This window comes from Megalops cyprinoides, chromosome 2, assembly GCF_013368585.1.
Source record: "Megalops cyprinoides isolate fMegCyp1 chromosome 2, fMegCyp1.pri, whole genome shotgun sequence".
In the NCBI taxonomy this organism is placed as follows: domain Eukaryota; kingdom Metazoa; phylum Chordata; class Actinopteri; order Elopiformes; family Megalopidae; genus Megalops; species Megalops cyprinoides.
The window spans coordinates 4,420,505-4,442,068 of record NC_050584.1 but is presented as its reverse complement, the minus strand read 5'-3'; the positions used below and the strand labels follow the sequence as shown (position 1 = coordinate 4,442,068).

The window sequence follows — 21,564 nt, the reverse complement described above, 5'->3', positions numbered from 1 at the left end:
TCCGTCAGGCAGACGGTATAGAGCTATTAGAACAAGGACAAATCAAATCAAAAACATTTTTTATCCCACAGCTGTACAAGCTTTAAATGCCACAAAACATAATGTTCACGTCCACTGTGCAATAAGGAATTAATTAATGCAATTAATGCTCAGGGTTCTTCACTCTGCAACAAGGGATCTCTGCAATCTTTCTGATCTGTGCAATTTTTCAATTGATATTTTGCATTGTTGAGGATTGCACTCAAATTTTGTTGTACATGTTCATTGTACATAAAGAAATTCTGTTTCTGATTCTGATTCTGTGCCTTGTGATGTCCATTACAACAAAATGTCATTAAAATGTAAGTACATGGACACATGGGTGTTTAAACCTGTTTTTCAGTATAGCACCCCAAAGTGGCCAAATTTCACTAAACTTGCTGTGTGGCACCCAGGCCTAATTGTAAGCATGTGTATTGACATTTATGCCAATGAATAAAAGCATTGCAGAGATATGGTCACTCTTCCTTTATGGCGACTTCACGGGTGAATTTGTGGGTACACTGCGGCCACATTGTTCAACCTGGCAACTATCCTTTCACAACTGTTAAAGACAGTGGTCCAAAGAGGTAATACACAAAACCTCATTGTGCCATAACTCTAGGAGGAGGTGGTTAAATGTGTTTTTGACAAAATCAAAGATGGATGAAACACAAAATGGCTGATGTGGAGATTTGATAAGTTCCCAGATACGATCCTTAACTTTGATGAAGCACAAGAAATTTAGTTGAGATATCTGCTTTTCTGCCAGAGTAATGGGTATTTTAATAATTTTTAATGATATAGCGCCCCCAAGTGGCCAAATTTCACGAAACTTGGTGCATACCCAGTGTTGCTAATAGCAACAAAGTGTACCAAGTTTGGCATCACTCCAACAAAGCACTGCTGAGACATGACTCACTTTCTGTTTTGGTGTCTTCACCATGGAATTTCATTGGACGACAGTGGCTGTATCGTTTGCCCTAGCAAAATTCTTTGAATAACGTTTGGTCAGAACCCTCTGTAGATGATACGGACCAAATTTGGTGGTGATAGGATCAACAGTCTAGGACTAGTTCACAAAAGTAGGTTTTTCAAAAAATTCAAAATATGATTTTTTTTTCCAATACAAAATCCATTACAGTGGATGAGTCTATTCAATTCATCATGACCCAGGGATTCAGCGGAAATAAGGATCACTACTCTTGGACAGAACGGTTCAAAAGTAATAAGCAAAAATGTATTCTGAAATTTGGCCTGTTGGTGGCGCTACAGGGATTGACTGGTGCCTGGATACGTTGGACTGTGCTCTATGATGGTGCCAGATTCCACCAACATCCACCTAGGGCTTCTATGGCCTGCCATAGAAAACCATTGAAAAACTGATAATACTATGATGGCAAAAACAAAATGGCCAACACACAGAATTCATGCTTTCCCAGCTAGGGTCCTTTACTGTGATGATGCACAAGAAATTTGGTTGAAACATCTGCTTTTGTTCCAAAGCTATGGGAATTTGAATTTTTTTTTCTCTGTTCTTTTGGTATAGCGCCCCCATATGGCCAAATTTCATGAAACTTGGTGGGTATCCATCTGTAGATGATACGTACCAGTGGTGTTAGGATCAACGGCCTAGGACATAGTTCGCAAAAGTATGTTTTTAGAAAAATTCAAAATGGAGGAAAATCCAATATGGCAGCCAATGGGTGCATTCGAATCGTCATGACTCAAGGATTTAGGGGAAAAAAGATCACAACTCTAGGACAAACGGTTCAAAAGTTATAAGCAAAAATGTACCTTGAAGTTTGGCCTGTTGGTGGCGCTACAAAGATGGATAGATTGATCCCAAATTCGAGGCATGGATACTTTGGACTGTCCTCTGTCAATGTGCTAAATTTCATAAAAATCCACCAAGGGGTTCTATGGGCTGCCATAGACTCCCAGAGGAGAAAGTATAATAATAATAGTGAAAAATTCTAACTACAATAGGTGCCTAGCACCTTCAGTGCTTGGCCCCTAATAAATGTGGAAATGTAGAAATACAGAAATAAATAAATGTAGAGATGTAGAAAAACAGAAGTAAATAAATAAAAGTAGAAATGCATAAATAAATAAATGAATAAATGTAGAAATACAGAAATAAATAAATAAATGTGGATGCATAAATAAATAAATGTAGAAATACAGAAATAAATAAATGTAGAAATGCATAAATACATAAATAAATGTAAAAATACAGAAATAGCCTTTTTCATTTCCAAAATGTATTTATTTTTAATTTATTTATGTATTTATTTATTTCTGCATTTATTTAGTTATTCATTTATTTAGGCTTATGTCATTTTTCGTCCTCCTTCACTGCACCATGCGTATCCAGGCTCTTGAAGAGGCTGGACGAGCTGATCATTTGGGCAAGGATGAAATTCAAGCCACATAAGTCGAAGAGTGAAAGGGAGCGGAATGATAGAGCCACCTTCACCATTGGCGGGGAAAACATCCCCCACATTGCAGACCAGCCCATCCAAAGTCTAGGAAGGCAATATAGCCTACATCCAGTCTTTCAGACAAGGAAGTGGGAAAAATCATCCTTCAGCAGCTTTTAGCAGACCCGTCAAAGATCGACTCAAGCCAACTACCCGGAAAGTACAAGGTGTGGTGTTATCACATCACTCTGTACCCAAGGGTAATGTGGCCCCTAAAACTGTGTGAAGTCACCTCATCAGCTGTAAGCAGGATGGATGCCAAAGCCAACTCCTTCATCTGTAAATGGCTAGGGCTCCCACGGTGCTTTTCAGCAGAAAGCCTGTATGGGTGGAATTCACTCCATCTACCCCTGAAATCTATCACCCTCGGGTACAGGCAAGAGAAGGCAAGGTTGATGATGGAGTTAAGGGACTCCTCCGACAAGGTGGTGAAATGTATGCATGCCCGAGTGGTGACTGGAAGGAAATGGTGGGCTGAGGAAGAAGTAAAGAAGGCGGTGAGCAGACTGCAACACCAGGAGGTGGTGGACAGGGTCCAGACATGGCGGGCAGGCCTCGGATGGGGTGACCCATCCAGCCTATGGTCCAGATCAAGGGAGAGGAAGGACCTTGTCATCTCTGAGGTTACCAGGATGGAGCAGGAGGAGTACAGAGTGAAGGCTGTGGCACAGGGGCAGCAGGGGCGCTGGACAACGTGGGAGGGTGCTGCGAGTCGAGCGATCAATTGGGCAGACTTTTGGAAACTGCCACAGGCTCAACTCAGCTTTCTCATCAGGGCAACCTATGACACCCTACCCTGCCCTTGCAACCTCCATCAGTGGTTTGGGACAGAGAAAACCTGTGACCTCTGCGGTACCATCAATGCCTTTCTCCAGCATGTGCTGTCAGGTTGCAAAACAGCACTGACACAGGGTCGGTTCAGATGGCGACATGACCAAGTGCTCAGGAAGCTGGCAGAGGTAGTGGAGAAAAGAAGGTAAGAGGCAAGCAACGAGAGTCCAGCAGGGAGCCAACAGAGGATCCACCTTCTTAGGCAGGGGGAGCCTGCAGCTAACACCAATAGGAGACCAGCACCTAAGCTCCTGACATCAGGGTTAGAGCGGAGAATGGAGGTGGACCTGGGCAGGCAGCTCCATTTTCCAGGGGAAATCTGCAGCACCACACTGCAGCCAGACATGGTGCTGTAGACCACAGCCAGAAAATCAGCACTGGTGGTTGAACTGACAGTGCCTTGGGAAGAGGGGTTGGAGGCAGCCCACGAAAGGAAGAGGGCAAAATATGTAGACCTGGTCGCAGAGTGCTTGCTTGCGTCCGGCTCTGCCCGGTGGAGGTGGGTGCTAGAGGCTTTGTGGGAGACTCAATGACACTTCTGCTCAAGGACCTGGGGCTACGGGGAGCCAGACTGTATAAGACAACCAGGGAAGTATCGGAGGAGGCAGAGAAGGCATGCTTTTGGCTCTGGCTGAGAAGACGGGACAAGGCAGGGGAGCAACCAACTCCTGAAGAAGGTTAGCTGCAGGGGGTGTCAGGGAGATGTCCCTGTTCACTGCCCCGCCACCAGGAGATGTTCCGGGATAAGGGGCGAAACATCTATGAGCGGTGGTTCCCGGCTGATGACCCTGCAGCTAACAAAGCGGGCACCGGTGGAGGTGCGACAGGCCTAGAGCCTAGCAATAACAACACCTAGCTGTACAAATTAAATGGGTTCAGGTCCACTTCAGAGGGATAGTTCAAGATGCCAGAAATTAGGTCAATCAAATTTAGGTCAGAATCTTCTGATATATGTTGAGGTCATACCATAATAATGATAACACAATTTCACACACTCAAGCCACCAGTACAATCAATTAATCCACACAAAAAGTTTGGCTGCTCTCAATGTACACTTATATTATAGATATTCTGTGTTGTGTTTGGTTGAATTGAAAATGCCTCGAGCCATTGTGAAAAGTTCCATTCAAAGTAGGAGCTGCAAGTAGGAAACTGGACTTCAAACCAAATTCTGATTTTGTCAGCACTGTTGCACCCTTGAAGAAGGTCTGGGTTGCCTCAGTAAAAATTACATGAAATGTGTTTTGAGATTTTATGTAAAATGTTAATTATGCCTGATAAAATAATCTTCTGAGCAACTGCATAAAACATGAGTATAATAATATGATATAATATAATTAAAATTAGCAGGAACTAAGCTTGAGTCCCAACATTATTCAGTTCTAACAATATTGTCTATGTCTATTTTAGACATCTGGACAACCATAACCTATGGGAACCAAATGAGTTTGCTGGTTCATGCTTCAGGATCATCATGTATTCCATTCAGGTAAGGTCATGGATTGAAGGGCGTTGATGGTTATTCTCTGAAAAATAAAGGGATGAAACAAGCAGTCATATATCCGTCTGGTAGGGCCATTTATTTGCTATGTGGTTTTCACATTGAGCCAAGAACCTTTTCATAAGTTTCCTTTTAAAATATTTGTTGACTTATCCAAGAGGCAGAAAACAGCAATTAAATATGTCCAATGGCAAAAATGAGTTAAGGGTTTCTATATTGTCTAATAGAGAAGGGCATCATCTAGAGCATATTCTGTCAATGTAGGGACTTGGATTAGTGTTCTCCTCACAATGCCAGAAGGCCAAAGCCCTCTCAGAAAGACCTAAATCAGTGTGTGTGTGTGTGTGAGAGAGAGAGAGAGAGAGGGGAGGGGGGGTAGTTGCCCAACAGTCCTTTCTGATGATGGTATATGAAGTTTATTACTGTAACAGTGTTTAATGCATGGTAATTAAATTATGCTCCAGAACATACCTTGCATACCTATCACTGTTGCTCATGCCTAGCTATGAATTTGTATTCACTGATCTACACAGCATTTATAATGCATTCCAAATTCAGTGAACCATGTGTGGATCATCTGTGTTGACTTGATATGTTCAGCTGTTCTCAGTAAAGATTCTGAATTTGTAGTTTACTTAAAATAAGTCTTCAAAGAGTTATGCTGAACTGCACTATTTTTCTATTTTCCTACAGTAGCTTTTTTTGTACTGATTATGTGATGGACTGTCATAGTATACAAAAGTGTGCCCCTTTCATGCATGGTGTTAAAATTTGTGGACAGTTCATTTAACTCCATTTTGGGTTAGTTTATCATGATGGAGTTCTCCAGACCACTTGGGGGTAGTTTCAGTAGATTCATAGCAATAGTGTAACAGTAGTTACTATCTTGTATTCCAAAAATTATTTGATTGCTGACACCCTCAATCCAAGATGGGTGACAGTGGTAGCCATGCACAAAATGCTTCAGGCATATCTGTGAAAAACTTCTATTCAAAGAGGTCAACTCAGGTAAAAATAAATACTAGTATGCACAGGAAACTGATGAACATGTCTGTGTTTTGTAAACCTAAATTTTGAGTTAAATGTAGTCTTTATACCTCAAAAACCAACTGCCCACATATGTGGACGTCATGCAACAGTGGACTCAGATTACATTAAGTCCTGTTTGTGTAACTTGCTATTATATCTATTGTATTTGTTCAACTATGATTTAAATTAGCTTATATTATAATTAATATAATTAATATAATTTTCCTACAACTATAAAGAGTTATTTGTACTCTGTTGCTTGTTACATATTGGATGTTGATATTTTTATAACTGAGACGATTCAACATGAACTGAAAATGATCTTAAAAAGTGAGAAATTAGTTTTTTTTTTCATTAGGGGTGGATGTATTCTTATATTTACTACACTGTTGCAAGGTTTCCACATACAGTACATTTAACCACAATTGTTAATATCACTTTGAGTTTTTTCCTCTGTTGTTTCTAAAATATGTGTTGTTGTTTTTTAATGATTGAGCTTATATACATAACATAATATAACCTAAAAAAGAAATGACATTCCTTATTGTCAGCTGTGGCTTTATACCCTTTTTTACTCCTTTGTTGCATGGTGTCCACATGCGTGGACAGTTAAATAACTTTTAAATAAATCAGAATTTTGTAAAAAATTAAAATCTTTAAAAAATTTGGACCATTTTTCTCATAATTCATGCATGAAAGGGGTACGCTGAAACACAGTGTGGAGGATAATGCCACAAAATGGGCCTTAAATTGAACTTGTGAGCAATTGACTTTACTGGTGCATCCTATGCTGTGCTAGTATACCAGATACATTTTATAGCTACTCCAATGTTGCATATTTGACATTGTCGCACAGGAGTGATCAGGTGGGCTATCACAATCACGTGTTCACTACGTTATGCTCTTACATGCAAACAAAGTGTTTGACAAACTTTGTTACATTCCAGTTTGCATTGGTCTTTCCTTCTGCATTTCCTTCTGATTGTTCTCTACAAAAAATCGAAGCTGAAATGTGAGTAATTCCTTTGAATGGCTTCTCAGAGATAAACACATGCAGTACGGTAATGTATATGACTGGCAGTCTGTAACAGCCAGAGGAGCTGAAGTCAGTATGTTTCTCCATCATCTGCTTCTTTTCATTCTTGTGCAAAGTAATAAAGTTCTGTATCTTGATTCAGCATCAGTGAGGGAGGAAATTAGTTTCATCCTTATCTCCCTCAAAGAATGGCAGCCTTTGCTTTGTGTTTGAAGGTGTGGTATGAGGACCCAGGAGAACCAAATGTGACATATTTGATGTCTCACACAGAATGATCTTTCAGAACTCTGCCCTTTGTGGGCTCAGTGCAGAGGCAGAAGACATGTTTGGTCAGATTGAAGTCTTGGAGAAAAAAAAAACTTCACTGAATTCCACAAGACCATTAGTACTGTCTGCCCTGTTAACTACAACAGAAAAACCATTTAGCATTATTTAAACAGAAAGTCTTGGTCCAGTAACTGACACCACAGCTTGCTCTATTTTGAGGCTCAAAACAGTGCTAAAATGAAACCATACACCATGACTGTTTCCATAACATTAGCCCACTGTGCACTGTTAATGCTTACTTATGTTTGACATTATTCTCATCATTAATAAGAATGTAATTTTATTTAGTCTGTGAACCATTGCAGTATCAGAATTGTAAAAACAACAATAAATTGCAATAAATAATCTATTCAGACTCAGCACTGACAGTTTATAATAGCAAATTTGCAAGTCAACATAAATAAATTAGGTGAACAGATATAGTGTAAAGACATATGATCATAATAATTGGGCTTGAAAGATTTCAATATATAAAAAAAAAAAACTCAACTTTAAATGCCTTAAATATGTACAACAACTATAAATGCATCTGTTTAGATTAACTAAAGAAGGTCTGCTGTTGCAGAGGTCACATAAGTGAGTTAGAGACTGTGAAATGAAACGCAATTCAATTGCTTGTTCACACAAAAAATCAAATGATGATCCAGTTCAGTTTTTCCACAGCATGTGGAAAACCTAATGATACATAGATATACATACTTTTCATACTTTACATAAAATTTCTTTCTCAAATCTTTCATGTTCATGCAGTAGTATTTTGCACCTCTGTTTATATATATACAATATATATATAAAATATCTTTAAATTCACTTGATGGTGTAGCTCACCCCATTCAAATTACCATGCTAACATTTCTTCAGTTTTTCAGTCATCCTGCAGCTTATATGTCCAGTACAAAACAAAGAAAGGAAAAGACTGGAGACTTTGTTGCATGTGGACCTTCCTTACTTAAAAAAACAGCTATTACCCACCAGGTCCAATATTCCATGTACCTCATAATATACTCTATCTTCTCATGCTACAGTCACAGGCTAGCTCACAGCTGATGTTAATGACAGAGACAGTAGCATGTGGGTTTGGATCCTTTGCATTACTTCTCCCGAGTGGCTTCCTCCAGAAGGGAAGAGTCTCTGTTGCACTGTTAATTCAAAAAGCTGCTCTGCTAAAGACTACTTGGGGAAAGCACCCATGGTCTTACGTTTGTGTTTGGCTATCTGAGTTCCATCAAGGACAGGCGTCCCACTGCAGTCTGAAAGAGTCCTGGTTGGCACAAGCTCATTTCCACTTTTTACGTCATAACTGTTGCATGTTGGAAATTGGCAGTATTGTTGATTTGACAGTTGCAGTGCTGGTATAGCACTGCAACTGTCTTGGTATATGAAGCCAGTCAGTGAGAAACAGAGAAATATATATTGATTTCCAGAAAATGGAGGAGAAACTTACCATTACTGTGCCTGTTTGCATTTGCTGGCATTGCCAGCTTCGTGTTGCTAGTGTAATTTCCAACACACATTATCTTCAGCAAACATTCAATGTCCATCCATCTGTAAGTCATTGGCACTCATTTCATCTACTGTTATAATGAAGTTGGTTTCCTGTTACACTGTGCCTGTTTCTGCTGTGCAGATTCATTGTGATATTGGTTCTTGTATATGAAATATGTGTATGTGTGTGTGTGATTGCCTGTCTGTCTTTCTAAAATGTTAATACAAATGTGTTCTAAAGTCTTGATACACCCACACAAGTCTTGCCAAAGAGAGCCATGAATCAATCTGGCATTGACAAATGCAAACAACGAAAACTAATTTTAAAAAGGAAAGTAGCAACAGATACACATATAAAATCATCTATGTAAAATCAAAATAAACATGGACACTGGTTAATAAACCAAGATGTATTAAAGACTTATGAGGCTTATGATGAAGTATTAACATTAACTCCAGACACCTCACCCTCACTGCTATGGGAAACTGGGAAAGCCGTAATCAGAGGAAAAATCATATCATACTCTTCACATAGGAAAAAACAGCAACAACAATTGGAAAATACAGTAGAACAAAGAATCAAACACTTAACAAACGAAATATCCTGCAATCCCACTGAACCAAATCAAAATGAATTAAAAGAACTCCAAACACAAATTTAAGATATCACACAGAAAAAAATACAGTTTCTAATTCATCACCTGAAATATAATGGTTTTCAATACAGTAATAAAGCAAACAGTAAATATTTGGCAAAAGAGAAATCAATCATCCCATCCATCTTGGACTCTATAGGAACCATCACTCAGAACCCGCAAGATATAAACAACGTATTTCAAAACTTTTACAGCAATCCTCTGCTCACCAACCCGCATAATCTGAAATTGATGCTTTCTTTAGCAATCTGACCTTACTGAAACTAACTGCTGAACAAATTAATTTTCTAGATGCACCCCTTAACCTCAGTGAACTCACCACAGCTCTCAACAACGTGCCAAGTAACAAATCTCCCAGACCAAATGGATTACCAGCCGAATTCTACAGACACTTTCGGGACATATCACCGCTATTCAACAGAGTAATTACAGAAATAAAAACTTCCTCCACCATACCCACACACATGAATACTGCTGCTATGACATGACTATTAAAACCCAACAAAGATCCAAGTCACCCCTCTAGCTACCGACCTCTTTCACTAATGAATACCGACTTGAAAGTTATCACCAAAGCGCTAGCATCCAGAATAGAAACAGTCATCCCCACGCTCATTCACCCAGATCAGACAGGCTTCATAAAAAATAGACACGCCACAGATAATATACGCAATATTCAACCTAATCAATATATCACAACCAACCCAACAGAAAACCATTATCATTTCACTTGATGCAGAAAAAGCATTTGACAAGGTAAATTGGTCCTTTTTATTCAACCCATTACACAAGTTTGGTTTTGGAGAGTCGTTCATGCACTGGATTACAACACTGTACACATCACCCAGAGCCACCATTAACACTAACGGAATCACTTCACCAAGTTTCACACTGCACCAGGGCACCAGACAGGGATGCCCACTCTCGCCTTCTCTCTTTGCTATTTTCATTGAACCTCTCACAGCAGCAATACGACAGAACAGCAAAATCCAAGGAATTCAGGTAGCTAACATACAACATAAAATCAGTATATATGCAGATGATCTACTACTGTACTTACAGAACCCATACGTATCACTTCAAGAAACTTTCAATATCATCAATAAATTCTCAAAAATTTCACATTACACTATAAACTGGAATAAATCAGTAGTATTACCCCTCTCAGAGGATGCCTGGGATTCTGGAGCTCAGGACTCTCCCCTCTCTCTTCACACTGGCAACATCAAGTACCTAGGGGTTAATATCTCCCCCAGGCTGTCAGAGCTCTTTAACCTCAATTATACTCCCCTCCTCAGAAAAATTGAAGACGACTACAAATGCTGGACCAAACTCCCTCTCACACTCATTGGAAGAATTGCCGCAGTCAAAATGAAAACCCTACCCCAGATTAACTACCTATTTTCTATGATCCCCACTACCCCTACAGATAAATGGTTTAAAACACTCAATTCATTAACAACACAATTTTACTGGAAAAACCAAAAACCCAGAATTTCACTCTCAACACTACAAAATAAAAAATCATATGGCGGGCTCGAGGCACCAAACTTCCTTCACTACTTCCTCGCAAATCAATTACAGTACTTAGTCAAATGGATCCAAATACACAAATACAATTACCCCTAGCTGGAACTAGAACAAAACCAATGTACAAACATCTCAATTGCAGACCTCCCCTTTCTCCCACAATCAATCAAAAAATCTAACTACTGTAAACTCATTACTATCTCTACAATTCTGACAGCCTGGTGGAAAACAAATCAAATCACTAAATCATCACTAGCTCTAAATAAGTTCACCCCACTCTGGCACAACCCAGTCTTCATGTTGCAGAACAAACCTATTTACTTCTCCACATGGGCACAAAAGGGAATCACACACCTTCACCACCTGTTTGAGAATCATCAACTCATATCATTCAACACACTCATACAGAAATATGGGGTTGGGAGAGACCAGTTCCTTCAATATCAACAACTTAGATTCAGAATTCAAAACCAGTTTAACCAACAACACATTACAACCCTCTCAATTAGTTGATGAACTAATGAAAATCAATAACTCTAAAAAATTAACCTCCAAACTATATACACTGATCTCCAACTCAAATAATACAATAACAATACCAACAACCAAGTGGGAAGCTGACCTAGCCCTCTCTCCCAACCCTGATTTCTGGGAACAAATCTGGAAGAATACCTTCTCCATGACCACTAACACAAACCTGCAGCTCATACAATATAAAGTCATTCACAGAACTCACATCACTCAAAGTAAAAAGTTAAGAATGGGACACAGATATCTGTTCACAATGCACTTCAGGTAGCACAACTATCTTCACGCCATCTGGCTCTGTCAACCAGTTCAGTCTTTCTGGATCACGGTTACTGAGACACTCTCCACCATCCTGAGCTACAGAATCCCACCATCCTCAACACTCTGTCTCCTTGGTGATATCTCCAAAGTTCACATCCCATCAAAAGTCAGGAATCCGTTGCTCATTTCTCTAACTGTCGCTAAGAAAGTAGTCCTCCAAAACTGGAAATCAAGGAAATCCTGTCACATCACTCACTGGACTAATCTAATTTCAGAATACATTTCAATGGAAAAAAGTAATGCTCACAAAAAGAACCAAATATCAGCCTTTGAAGACATTTGGTACCCATTTCTAATTTTTCTAAATTCAATCCAAACATAACTACAAGCCGTGTATATTACCAGACACATACCCCCCTTCTCCCCATTTTCTGGCGCCCCCCTCCCTCCACCCCACCTCACCCCCTGACCCCTAACTTTCCTACTCTGGGTCCCCCCCCCTTTTTTATTTTATTTACTTATTTTGCCTATCAGTTACCACAATTACACATACACATAGACACATGTCACTTACACTCTTGCAGAATATATCTGACAACCTCCTTCAGCATCCCTAAACCGTGACCACCCAATGTGAATCATAGCTTACTTTACTCAATCTCTAATAACTTGCCTCTTCATGTTCGTCAACTGTCTTGTCTAGTCCTGTGCTATTGTCCTGTCCTACTCGTCCCGTCTTACTCGTCACTTTGTTTTGTCTTGTGTTTTCTTTATTTCACATTCTGTATGTTGTGCTATACACAATCCCCCCTTTTTATGAATATCCATAAGTATATTATTACAAATGTATTGCCTTATTAAAAATAAAGTTGTCCTCCGAAGAGGGGGGGTGGTGGTGGGTCTTTAAAAAAAAAAACATTACACTCATCACGAAGCATCTAGCAGTATACAACTTGTTTCAGTGTCATTATAGTGCCCCCCTGCAATCAAATTGCATGAAATGCAGCCTTAGACATGCTTTGTTTCTTTTTTTTAATTGTTCATTTTGTCACAGGTCCCCAGGTGGCCAGTGCCGTCTCTTCAAGATAATCAATTTACTCTGGCAGTCTTTTCTGTTTTTTAAGGGTTTTGAGTGAGCTGAAATCAGGCTTTTGGGGTATTCTGATACAACTGCAGCAACACTGTCTGATAAAACCAGTCAAGAATGTCGCATTTGTCGAATGTCGCATTTGTCAGCCTATTTGCATTTCTCAGGAAATCCATCTTAAAGTTTCAACCTCTGCAACATACACAGATATTAGAATCTTCTGTTCATTTTTGTGCTTGTACCCTAGAAATTGCATGACCATCTTCAAGCAAACAGCAGAGTGAGATGACTATTTATGTCACACATGCATGAAGGTTACCTAGATGGTTCTCAGTTCCAGATGGTTCTAGTGTTTTTGGCAGGCAACTTGGCACACTTCCCTCCCACACACACACACCTTCACCCATGTGCACACATACCTAGTCTCTGTTGTCTTTTTGTTTGTATCCCTTTGTTTATATTTGTTTTTTTTTACCTTGCAATGCATTGGGCCTACAAAGATACAGTTATAAGGACAGTCATAAGGCTTCAAATTATAGACTGCATGACAGCTTTATAGTTTGCCTAATTCCACTGTAATTTTGGAGAGAACCCCTATTATGTGAGAAATATTACACTAAGCACCGTTCATACAGTCAGTGGAAAACTGGACTTCTGATAAATCAATCGACAGATTTTAAAATAATAAAGTGATGGTATAAAGTCCTCTTGTTCATGATATAACCTCATTTGATATTTCAAACCCCAGTAACAGATATAAAATGTAAATTGTGCTGGATTACTAAAGGACCCATTTGAAGCACAAATAACCAATTGTACTTGTGAACAGTCAAGTCGTCAAGAGTTTGATTTAGGAGAAAGTCATTAACATTTTGTACTATTGCCAGTTCAAAAAGGCATGAGAACATGAATACCATACATTTACATTTACATTTACATACCCCTAATGCTCTCTTTTCTTGCTGGTCTTAGGCCCAGTATTCCCACCATGTGATCCAGCAAGTTCTAGGCCATTTAGATGCCCACAACAGGGCCACGCCGAAGGTCCGAGCGGGCATGGTGCAGGTCCTGCAGGAGGCAGTAGAAATTGCAGCAAAGGGGTCCATCGGTGAGGAAAGATGCACGGCTGACCTAACATTGACCCACACATTGGCTGTATGTCCAGCAGGGAGCCAGCTCCGGGCTAAAACATTCCACCTCCGAGGCTCTACATTTGACATGGGGAACAGAGAATGTTTGGTAGTTACACTACAATCAGTGTTGTTTAAAGGGTGTTGTGTGATCTTTTTTGGTGACATTTAGTGACGTGAAAATGGAAGAATAGTCTACAACGTCCGATCAAGCATTCAGTTTTGAGAGTTGAATTGAGGCTGGGACCTATGAATAGGATGCATTCTTGTATTCTTAGTCTCTTGAGGGCAATGTCTAGCCACTACAGTTTCAGTTTGGTTAGAACTTCTAATGTCGTAGATGTGTATCAACCTTTGTTAAACAACTTCAAACTTCTATGTTTATTCTAGAGCAATGGGATTTGTACTTAAAATTGATTAATGAATTGAAGCAAGCTTTCTATTTTATATTATGACTATAAGTTATGAATTATTATGTATCAGAATTATTATATCATTATGAGTTTTCTATGGACTATCAAAATTAAACAATGTATAAGAATCTACAAAATCGATTGACTGTCTAAACCTAAGAACATTAGATATTTGACTCATGGAGGACTGCTGGATTATAGCCTTCATATTTCCAAACTTCTTGAGAGGGCTGTGTTTTGAGTCACAGGTCCAACAGTGCTGGAGGTGTTCGACACCCTTCTGAAGCATCTACACATGAGTGTGGAACTGGAGAATGGGGTTGGCTCCAGACACAACTCTGAAAGCAGTACCACCTCCAAGACCAAGGAGAGTGAGGAGAAAATTGTCCAGAATGCCATCGTCCAGACTATTGGTCAGTGAAGACTTAACTCATCTTTGCCTGGGAATCCATGTGATTGGGAATCCAATCCTGTATACTAAAATACAGTTTAAATGCATCTAAACAATGTCATTGTTGGTGAATATAATGACAATGTTGAATGATGGTTGGAAACTGTTCTTGTCATGTTTTCCATTTTTTTCAAAGCATAGTACTCTTGTCAGTGAAATATTACATATAGTGTATGACAATATACCTCTTTAATTCCAAAGAAGCCATCAATTAGTTTCCCTATCATAAGCCCCTATTTGTCATATCTATAGGACATTAATCAGGGAAAATAACTGTGTTTTACCATGTGTTTGTAATGATACTGTGCAGGGTTTTTTGGTGGAAATCTGCCAGACTATCAGCGAGCAGAGGTGATGATGTTCATTATGGGCAAGTTTCCAGTCTGTGGGGCCCTCTGCCACACCCCACACATGGTGCAGATTGGGTATGTCTCCATGGCAACAGCACTAGCACCACTTCTGTCTCCTGTACTAGCTAGGGGAATGTGAGAGAAGGTGACCACTTTGTGTTGAGCCATCTGTGAGTAATATGTGTGTAAACATCAGGGGACAAATGCAGCCGGTTTTGTTTGTTGTTACTAGACTTTGACAATACTATAACTTTCAACTTCATCATTTTAATGCCAGCTCTTTCAAGTCAAGACTGAAGGGATGCTCTATACTCATTACATTACAGGCATTTAGCAGATGCTCTTATCCAGAGCGATTTACATTAGTTACAGATTTTTTTTTACAATGTTATCCATTTACACAGCTGGATATTTACTGAGACAATTTTGAGTTAAGCACCTTACCCAAGGATACAGCAGCAGTGCCCCAGGTGGGAATTGTTGATATACAGTTGATAATAAAACTTGCATCCTTGCATCCCAAAGATAAATTCTTTCTTTTTCTCTCTTATGGACAGTTCCTTTTGAAGAAAGTGAACATGACAACGCTAGTTCTAGGTTCTTGTCTGAAATTTTTGTTTTTCCAAAATTCAGGCAACTCTCTGCACAACTGTGGAATTTACAATCTTATTCTCCCTGTCTTTTGAGTTCAATGCTGAACATCAAAACCTATTCAAGAACAGTGTGTCTCTTGTCTGCAAGTCCAAGTATGATAAATCTGGTATTAGATAAAACTCAGATTGCACAGTGATTTCATTTTAAACATTGCAGTTGTTTTCAGGATTCTTCCGTTTTCTAAATCTCTTAATATGTTTGTTGTTTGCTGCAAGAGAGAGACTATCGGCTCCAATGTTGTCCCTAATCTTTACTTTTAAGGTGCTTGTAATATTACCTAAGGCTCTTAAAGCTGTGTTAAGACAAAGAATGAACATTGCTGTTCCTTCTCAAGGCACAAGCTGTTCTTTTGATATCTTTTGCCCACATTTTTTTTCTATTTGGATCACTCTGGGATCAGCATGTGTCTGCAACACATACAGGATTGTCCTGCTGAAGTTTCTCATTGTTTTCTACAGGGATCAAAGCACCAGATGCATTCAGATCATGCTGCTGCGCTCCCTCATTATGGCAAGTACTCTGCAGGCTACTTATATAACTGGTGTCTGTGAATTAGTCATAAGGCAACAAACGAAAGTAGACAATGAACGTTGCCATTATAGAAATGCTGCAATGCTCAAACTGTAATCACACAAGTACACCAGTGTATATCTGGGCTCTGAGCACACCAACAATCTTATTTGAGCAAGGCTTGGATAGCAAAACCAGCACCACAGTGACAGCACCATGGTGATACCACTGTGGCAATGGCACTGTGAGGGACTCGGCCCCACTCACAGCCTGGTTTGCGTGTCCAACCCCAAAACCCGAAAACTAAGGCACCATTCACCATGCTGCAGGGTGATTTATTCTGTAATCTCTTCCCTCCTGCTTCCCTACTGCTGGAAGTGTGGAAAGCTTAAACTATTTTTGACTTTCTTTGGTGCCAAGGTGTACCACTAGCACTGTGGCTGCAGATGTGATTGAGGGCAATGCTGCCACCCTGTTGTCTGCAGGCACTCTTCCTCAGAAGCAGTCAAAAATGCCATCATAAGGCAAAATGTTTACATTACATTATTAGCAGATGCTCTTATTCAGAGCGACTTACATCATTCATAGGTTTTTACAATGTTATCCATTTAGACAGCTAGATATTTACTGAGGCAATTGTGGGTTAAGTACCTTACCCAAGGGTACAGCAGCAGTGCCCCAGTGGGGAATCAAACCAGCAACTTTTCAGTTACGAGCGCTGCTCCTTAACCACTATGCTACACTGCCGCTCCATGTCAAGAGGCTTTAGTATAGTTGAGACTCATATTACATATTGTGAGCATAGAAGCAGAGTGTTTAAACAAGTATAGGAATGATTCTGTCCTAGATTATTTTGATCATTATTTTCAGTTGAATCATATATCAATAATTCTTACAAACAGAGGACAGTGTATAGCAATTACATGACTGAATTTTCAGTTTGAATTGTCCCTTATTCGCTATACTACTATAATTTGTTCAACTAAATAAGAATGCTCTGTTAGGGGGAATGCTATGGAAATAAATAGAAAATGTTATTTTTATTTTCAATTATTTAAATGAGCTATATTTTAAACTTAACTTTAACTTAAAAGTTTAAGAGTTTAGAAGTTAAGAGTAGTGTTCATAGAATAGTAGTCCTGGATAAAAGTAGTATTGTGAGCTACTGATTTTTACTGTTTTTTTTCCTCATGATTAGCATATCAAGGTTCAGATTTTCTTAAATTAGTCTGTGTGCCCAATTCTGCTATAATGTAAAAAGCAGCACAGACCTCAGTACCGTTCTGCTTTCTTATGATGTCATTTACTTTCACATCCTCATATCATTTAGCATCTTATACAGTATTTCTTTATTTTCTGCTATTGCATGGTTGAGGATATTTTTTCCTTTCTGCATATGAGGAAGTAATTTCTAATTTTGACTGAAATTCCATTTATTGCAACACTAAATGTTTGAAGTACCACCCTGCCAAGTGTCTAAAACACAAGGAGAGCTAAATGCATTTTATTCCAGTCATCTCTCAGTTCTGTTAGCATAAATGAGAAAAATGTGCAAAATATGTGTACTCATACATAATCAACCCTCAAGCGTGTCCAACTTGTGTAATTAATGTAATGTAATGCCTTAGCTATTCTTGGTTTAGTCTGATACTGTGGGTTTGATTCATCCTCCCTTAGCAGGAACGGAGCCGATGGCTCATTGTAGAGGGGGCGAGGACCTGTAGTGGGCCCTTATACAGCCTATTATAGGTAGTATGGAGATGCAAGACAGATCCAAGGGGAAACTTACGGAGACGGAAGGGTGGAATGGAGAAAAATGTGGATTTCAATGAGGTGTGCTATTTCAGCACACCTCATTGCGTGAGACCTTTTTTAAATACTGCGGCTCCATCAGCAGTGACAGTGATGAGGGGGGGAATAAAATAAGACAGCCGGCGATCGCCTAGTTTCTATACTTTGGGACTTGAACAGAAGGCTTAATTTTTCTGTTTCTACACATACACAAGGAAACTGGACAGTGAATGAAGTTGTCTGTAACTCTATTGTGTCTCTGCTCATTCAAAATAAATATTGTGGCGAGAAACTCAGCTAGGGGTTGGTCGAAACCTTTACACCCTCAGTCTGACTTTTTTTTTCTGCAATCAAGACACACAAACAAACTTTATTCAAAATATTCAACTAAACAACAAAAATGCATGTTCAGTCAGGCAGATTGGGCCCAAGGTGGGCCCCTTTGTAACTGGAAGAACTGTGGGCCCGGGGCAGCTGCATCCTCTGCCCCCCCACTCGCTCCGCTACAGGTCCTTTGCACCTTGGGTGGAAATTATTGTGTGTTCACAGGTGCTCCTGCGTATCTGCAAAATGACTAAGTACTGATCACTATCAGTAATATTACTATTACTTAATATAATAAAAAGGATACCTCTTTTCTTTGATGTAAGGCACACTGACTTTGACCTTTCATGTCAGGTGACCTCCGGTTTCAAGGCCAAGACAATGTCAGCAGCCCTCCCTGCACCCCTCCTAGATCCTCTCTTTTCTATCTCCCTGATGGAGGACAGTGAACTCAGACAGCTGGCCCTGGAGATCCTGCACAACATCATTGATCGCCATGACAACAGGGCCAAGCTGCGGGGCATCAGGTGATAGTTGTTGCCCATATGACTGACCAGTTTTTGCTCCCTGTGACGTGTAACGTGAATGTGGGACATGGTGGTGCTTTGTTTTTTTCTAATAGCACGATAGCAGTTTTTACACAAGAGGAAGTAGGAGGAAATGGATGGAGGATTTTTCAGTAACACTAATGGGGTTTTTATACTGTAAGTGAAATAATGGTGTAGAGAAATAGTCATGAATCCTGAGAGATTTGCCACAATAAATGGCAAAAATCAATTCTTAAAATATATGTCCAAAAATATATTAACTGATGCAAATTTAGGTAAAGGAAGCAATGGTTACCCATTCTTTGCATTTTTCTCTGTTTTGAAAAATGAATTCCTTGTAAAAGACTACTCCTTAAAATTACATTGTCATTCAACAGATGCTCTTACCCAGAGTGACTTAATTTTTGTCCAACTAGATATTTACTGAGGTAGTTGTTGGTTTAGTACTTTGCTTAAGAGTACAACAGTGTGGAATCAAGCCAGCAACATTTTGGTTATGAGCCCTGCACACCACATTGCTGCCCTAGAGAAGAGGGTGGGCAATTAAGTGACTGACATCAGACAATTCTCCAGACTATAATTTTATTTCATGGTCTGAAGTAGAGTCATTTTAAGAATGTGTTCTTTTTTATTTTAGAATCATTCCAGATGTGGCAGCTTTGAAGATAAAAAGAGAAAAAATTTCCAAGCAAGATATCAGCTTCATGAAAATGGTAATAATGCAACAGTACTAAATGTTTTGCCTCTTTTTTTTGTCTTTTTTGTTGCTCACATCTTGAGTTAAAGTGAGAGGGTCTCACCTTGTGCCTTGAATACAGTGACCACAGTGGAGGGCAGATTATACACTATATGGACAAAAGTATTTGGCCACACCTGTCTTTCAGGGTTTGGGCTAGGCCCCTTATCTCCAGTGAAGGGCAATCTTAATGCTTCAGCATACCAAAACATTTTGGACAATGCTATGCCTCCAACTTTTTGGCAACAGTTTGGGGAAGGCCCTTTTCTATTCCAACATGCATCCAGTGCACAAAGCAAGGACTATAAAGACATGGTTTGATGAGTTGGGTGTGGAAGAACTTGACTAGCCCGCACAGAGCCCTGACCTCAACCCCATCGAGCACCTTTGGGATGAAGTGCAACGGAGATTGCGAGCCAGGCCTTCTCGTCCAACATCAGTGCCTGACCTCATAAATGTTCTACAGAATGAATGAGCACAAATTCCCACAGAAACACTCGAATCTTGTGGAAAGCCTTCCAAGAAGAGTGGAAGCTGTATAGGGGGACCAACTCCATATTAAAGTATATGTATGTCATTACAATGTAATGGTCAGGCATCTGAATACTTTTGTCCATATAGTGTATCTGTGTGACTTACAATACAGATGTTGAAAAGGCCAATTTTGAAGTAACATGCAGAAACCCCATCAGTTTAAACATCAGCCCAATAATAACTAATGTACACAAAACATTTGTTAATAACAGACAATTGTATTTGCTGAATTGCAGATAATTAAACATGTCAAAGACACTTTGGTGATGATGGTATCAGTCATTAAAACAAACTCACCTCTTAACTACTTGTGAAGGTATTCTCATCTATTTGGCTTTACTCTCAAAGCAAGGTATTATCTGAAAAGCAATTAAACATGATAAAGCCCAGTTTAAATGTGATAACTGTACTTAGCTGTACATAGCTTTGAGATATAAATTTATGCAAGCATTATTTTTCTCTCCTTCCACATTTTTTGTTAGTTTCAGTAATTTTAACTCATGTAAAACAGCTGATTAACAGAAGCAGTTGCCAATATAGATTACATCATGCTCTGTTGTCTGGAAAACAGTTGAAATAGCAAAATACTACTGAGTTGGCAGGATATGCCCCATACCTGAAACAGACAGCTCAGATTTAGGTCTTTGGGGGGGCGTGGAATAGACGACAGCAGTCTTATTTGTGCATGACAACTAGCTAGCTAGCATTAGCTAGCTAAGCTCTTAGCCAAAAGATTAATAATAATGGTAATGGTAGTGTGGAAACATAACCTTAACAGGCCTCAAAAACATTTCCAAAATACTTTCCATGTGATGTCCAATTTAAAAACACCACATTGTTGTTAAATCAAAAGAAGTACCAAGGTTAAAAGGTAAGAACTTAATATCACCAACCTAAATTTTTTAGTCACAACCAGATACAACCTTCCATTTCCATGCTAAAAACTGTAGCCAGTCTGCAGGCTAGCTAGCCAACCAGTGGGGTACCTAGATTGCTGCCTAACTAATTTTGGGAAATGGGCTCACTATCTAACTTATTGACAACGTAATTATCATAAGATGATTTAATTTCAGCCAGTTTTCCATTAGCTAACTAGCATGCTAACTCACTGGCTAATTCATAGATCCACCTAATTACTTGAGCTAAGCAAATTATTTGAAAAATTCTGCATTGGCTGAATGTCCAGTTTGTTCAGATAACGTGATATTGAAAAAAGGTTAACATGACTTGTCTTGAAAAGGTCACCCTCAGCTCATGAAAAGCCTGAAAACACAAAATTTAGTCATGACTTTTTCCCTTGTCAAAATTTGATGGCCTTACCTTCAAGCACTAAATAGAAGAAACTAAAAAG

General features: G+C 39.3%; 1 protein-coding gene across 3 annotated transcripts in view; it reads left to right on the top strand.

Annotated features, from left to right (window-relative positions):
* The window catches only part of LOC118772976 (protein EFR3 homolog A-like), a 93,138-nt gene that overhangs the window by 59,308 nt on the left and 12,266 nt on the right, over nucleotides 1-21,564 (top strand). For all 3 annotated transcript variants that reach the window (XM_036521687.1, XM_036521686.1, XM_036521688.1), the window contains exons 8-14: nucleotides 4,743-4,821; nucleotides 13,745-13,880; nucleotides 14,564-14,728; nucleotides 15,077-15,191; nucleotides 16,229-16,280; nucleotides 18,750-18,922; nucleotides 19,581-19,656. In XM_036521687.1, coding sequence (XP_036377580.1) covers nucleotides 4,743-4,821; nucleotides 13,745-13,880; nucleotides 14,564-14,728; nucleotides 15,077-15,191; nucleotides 16,229-16,280; nucleotides 18,750-18,922; nucleotides 19,581-19,656 — 796 coding nt within the window. The remainder of the gene's footprint in view (nucleotides 1-4,742; nucleotides 4,822-13,744; nucleotides 13,881-14,563; nucleotides 14,729-15,076; nucleotides 15,192-16,228; nucleotides 16,281-18,749; nucleotides 18,923-19,580; nucleotides 19,657-21,564) is intronic.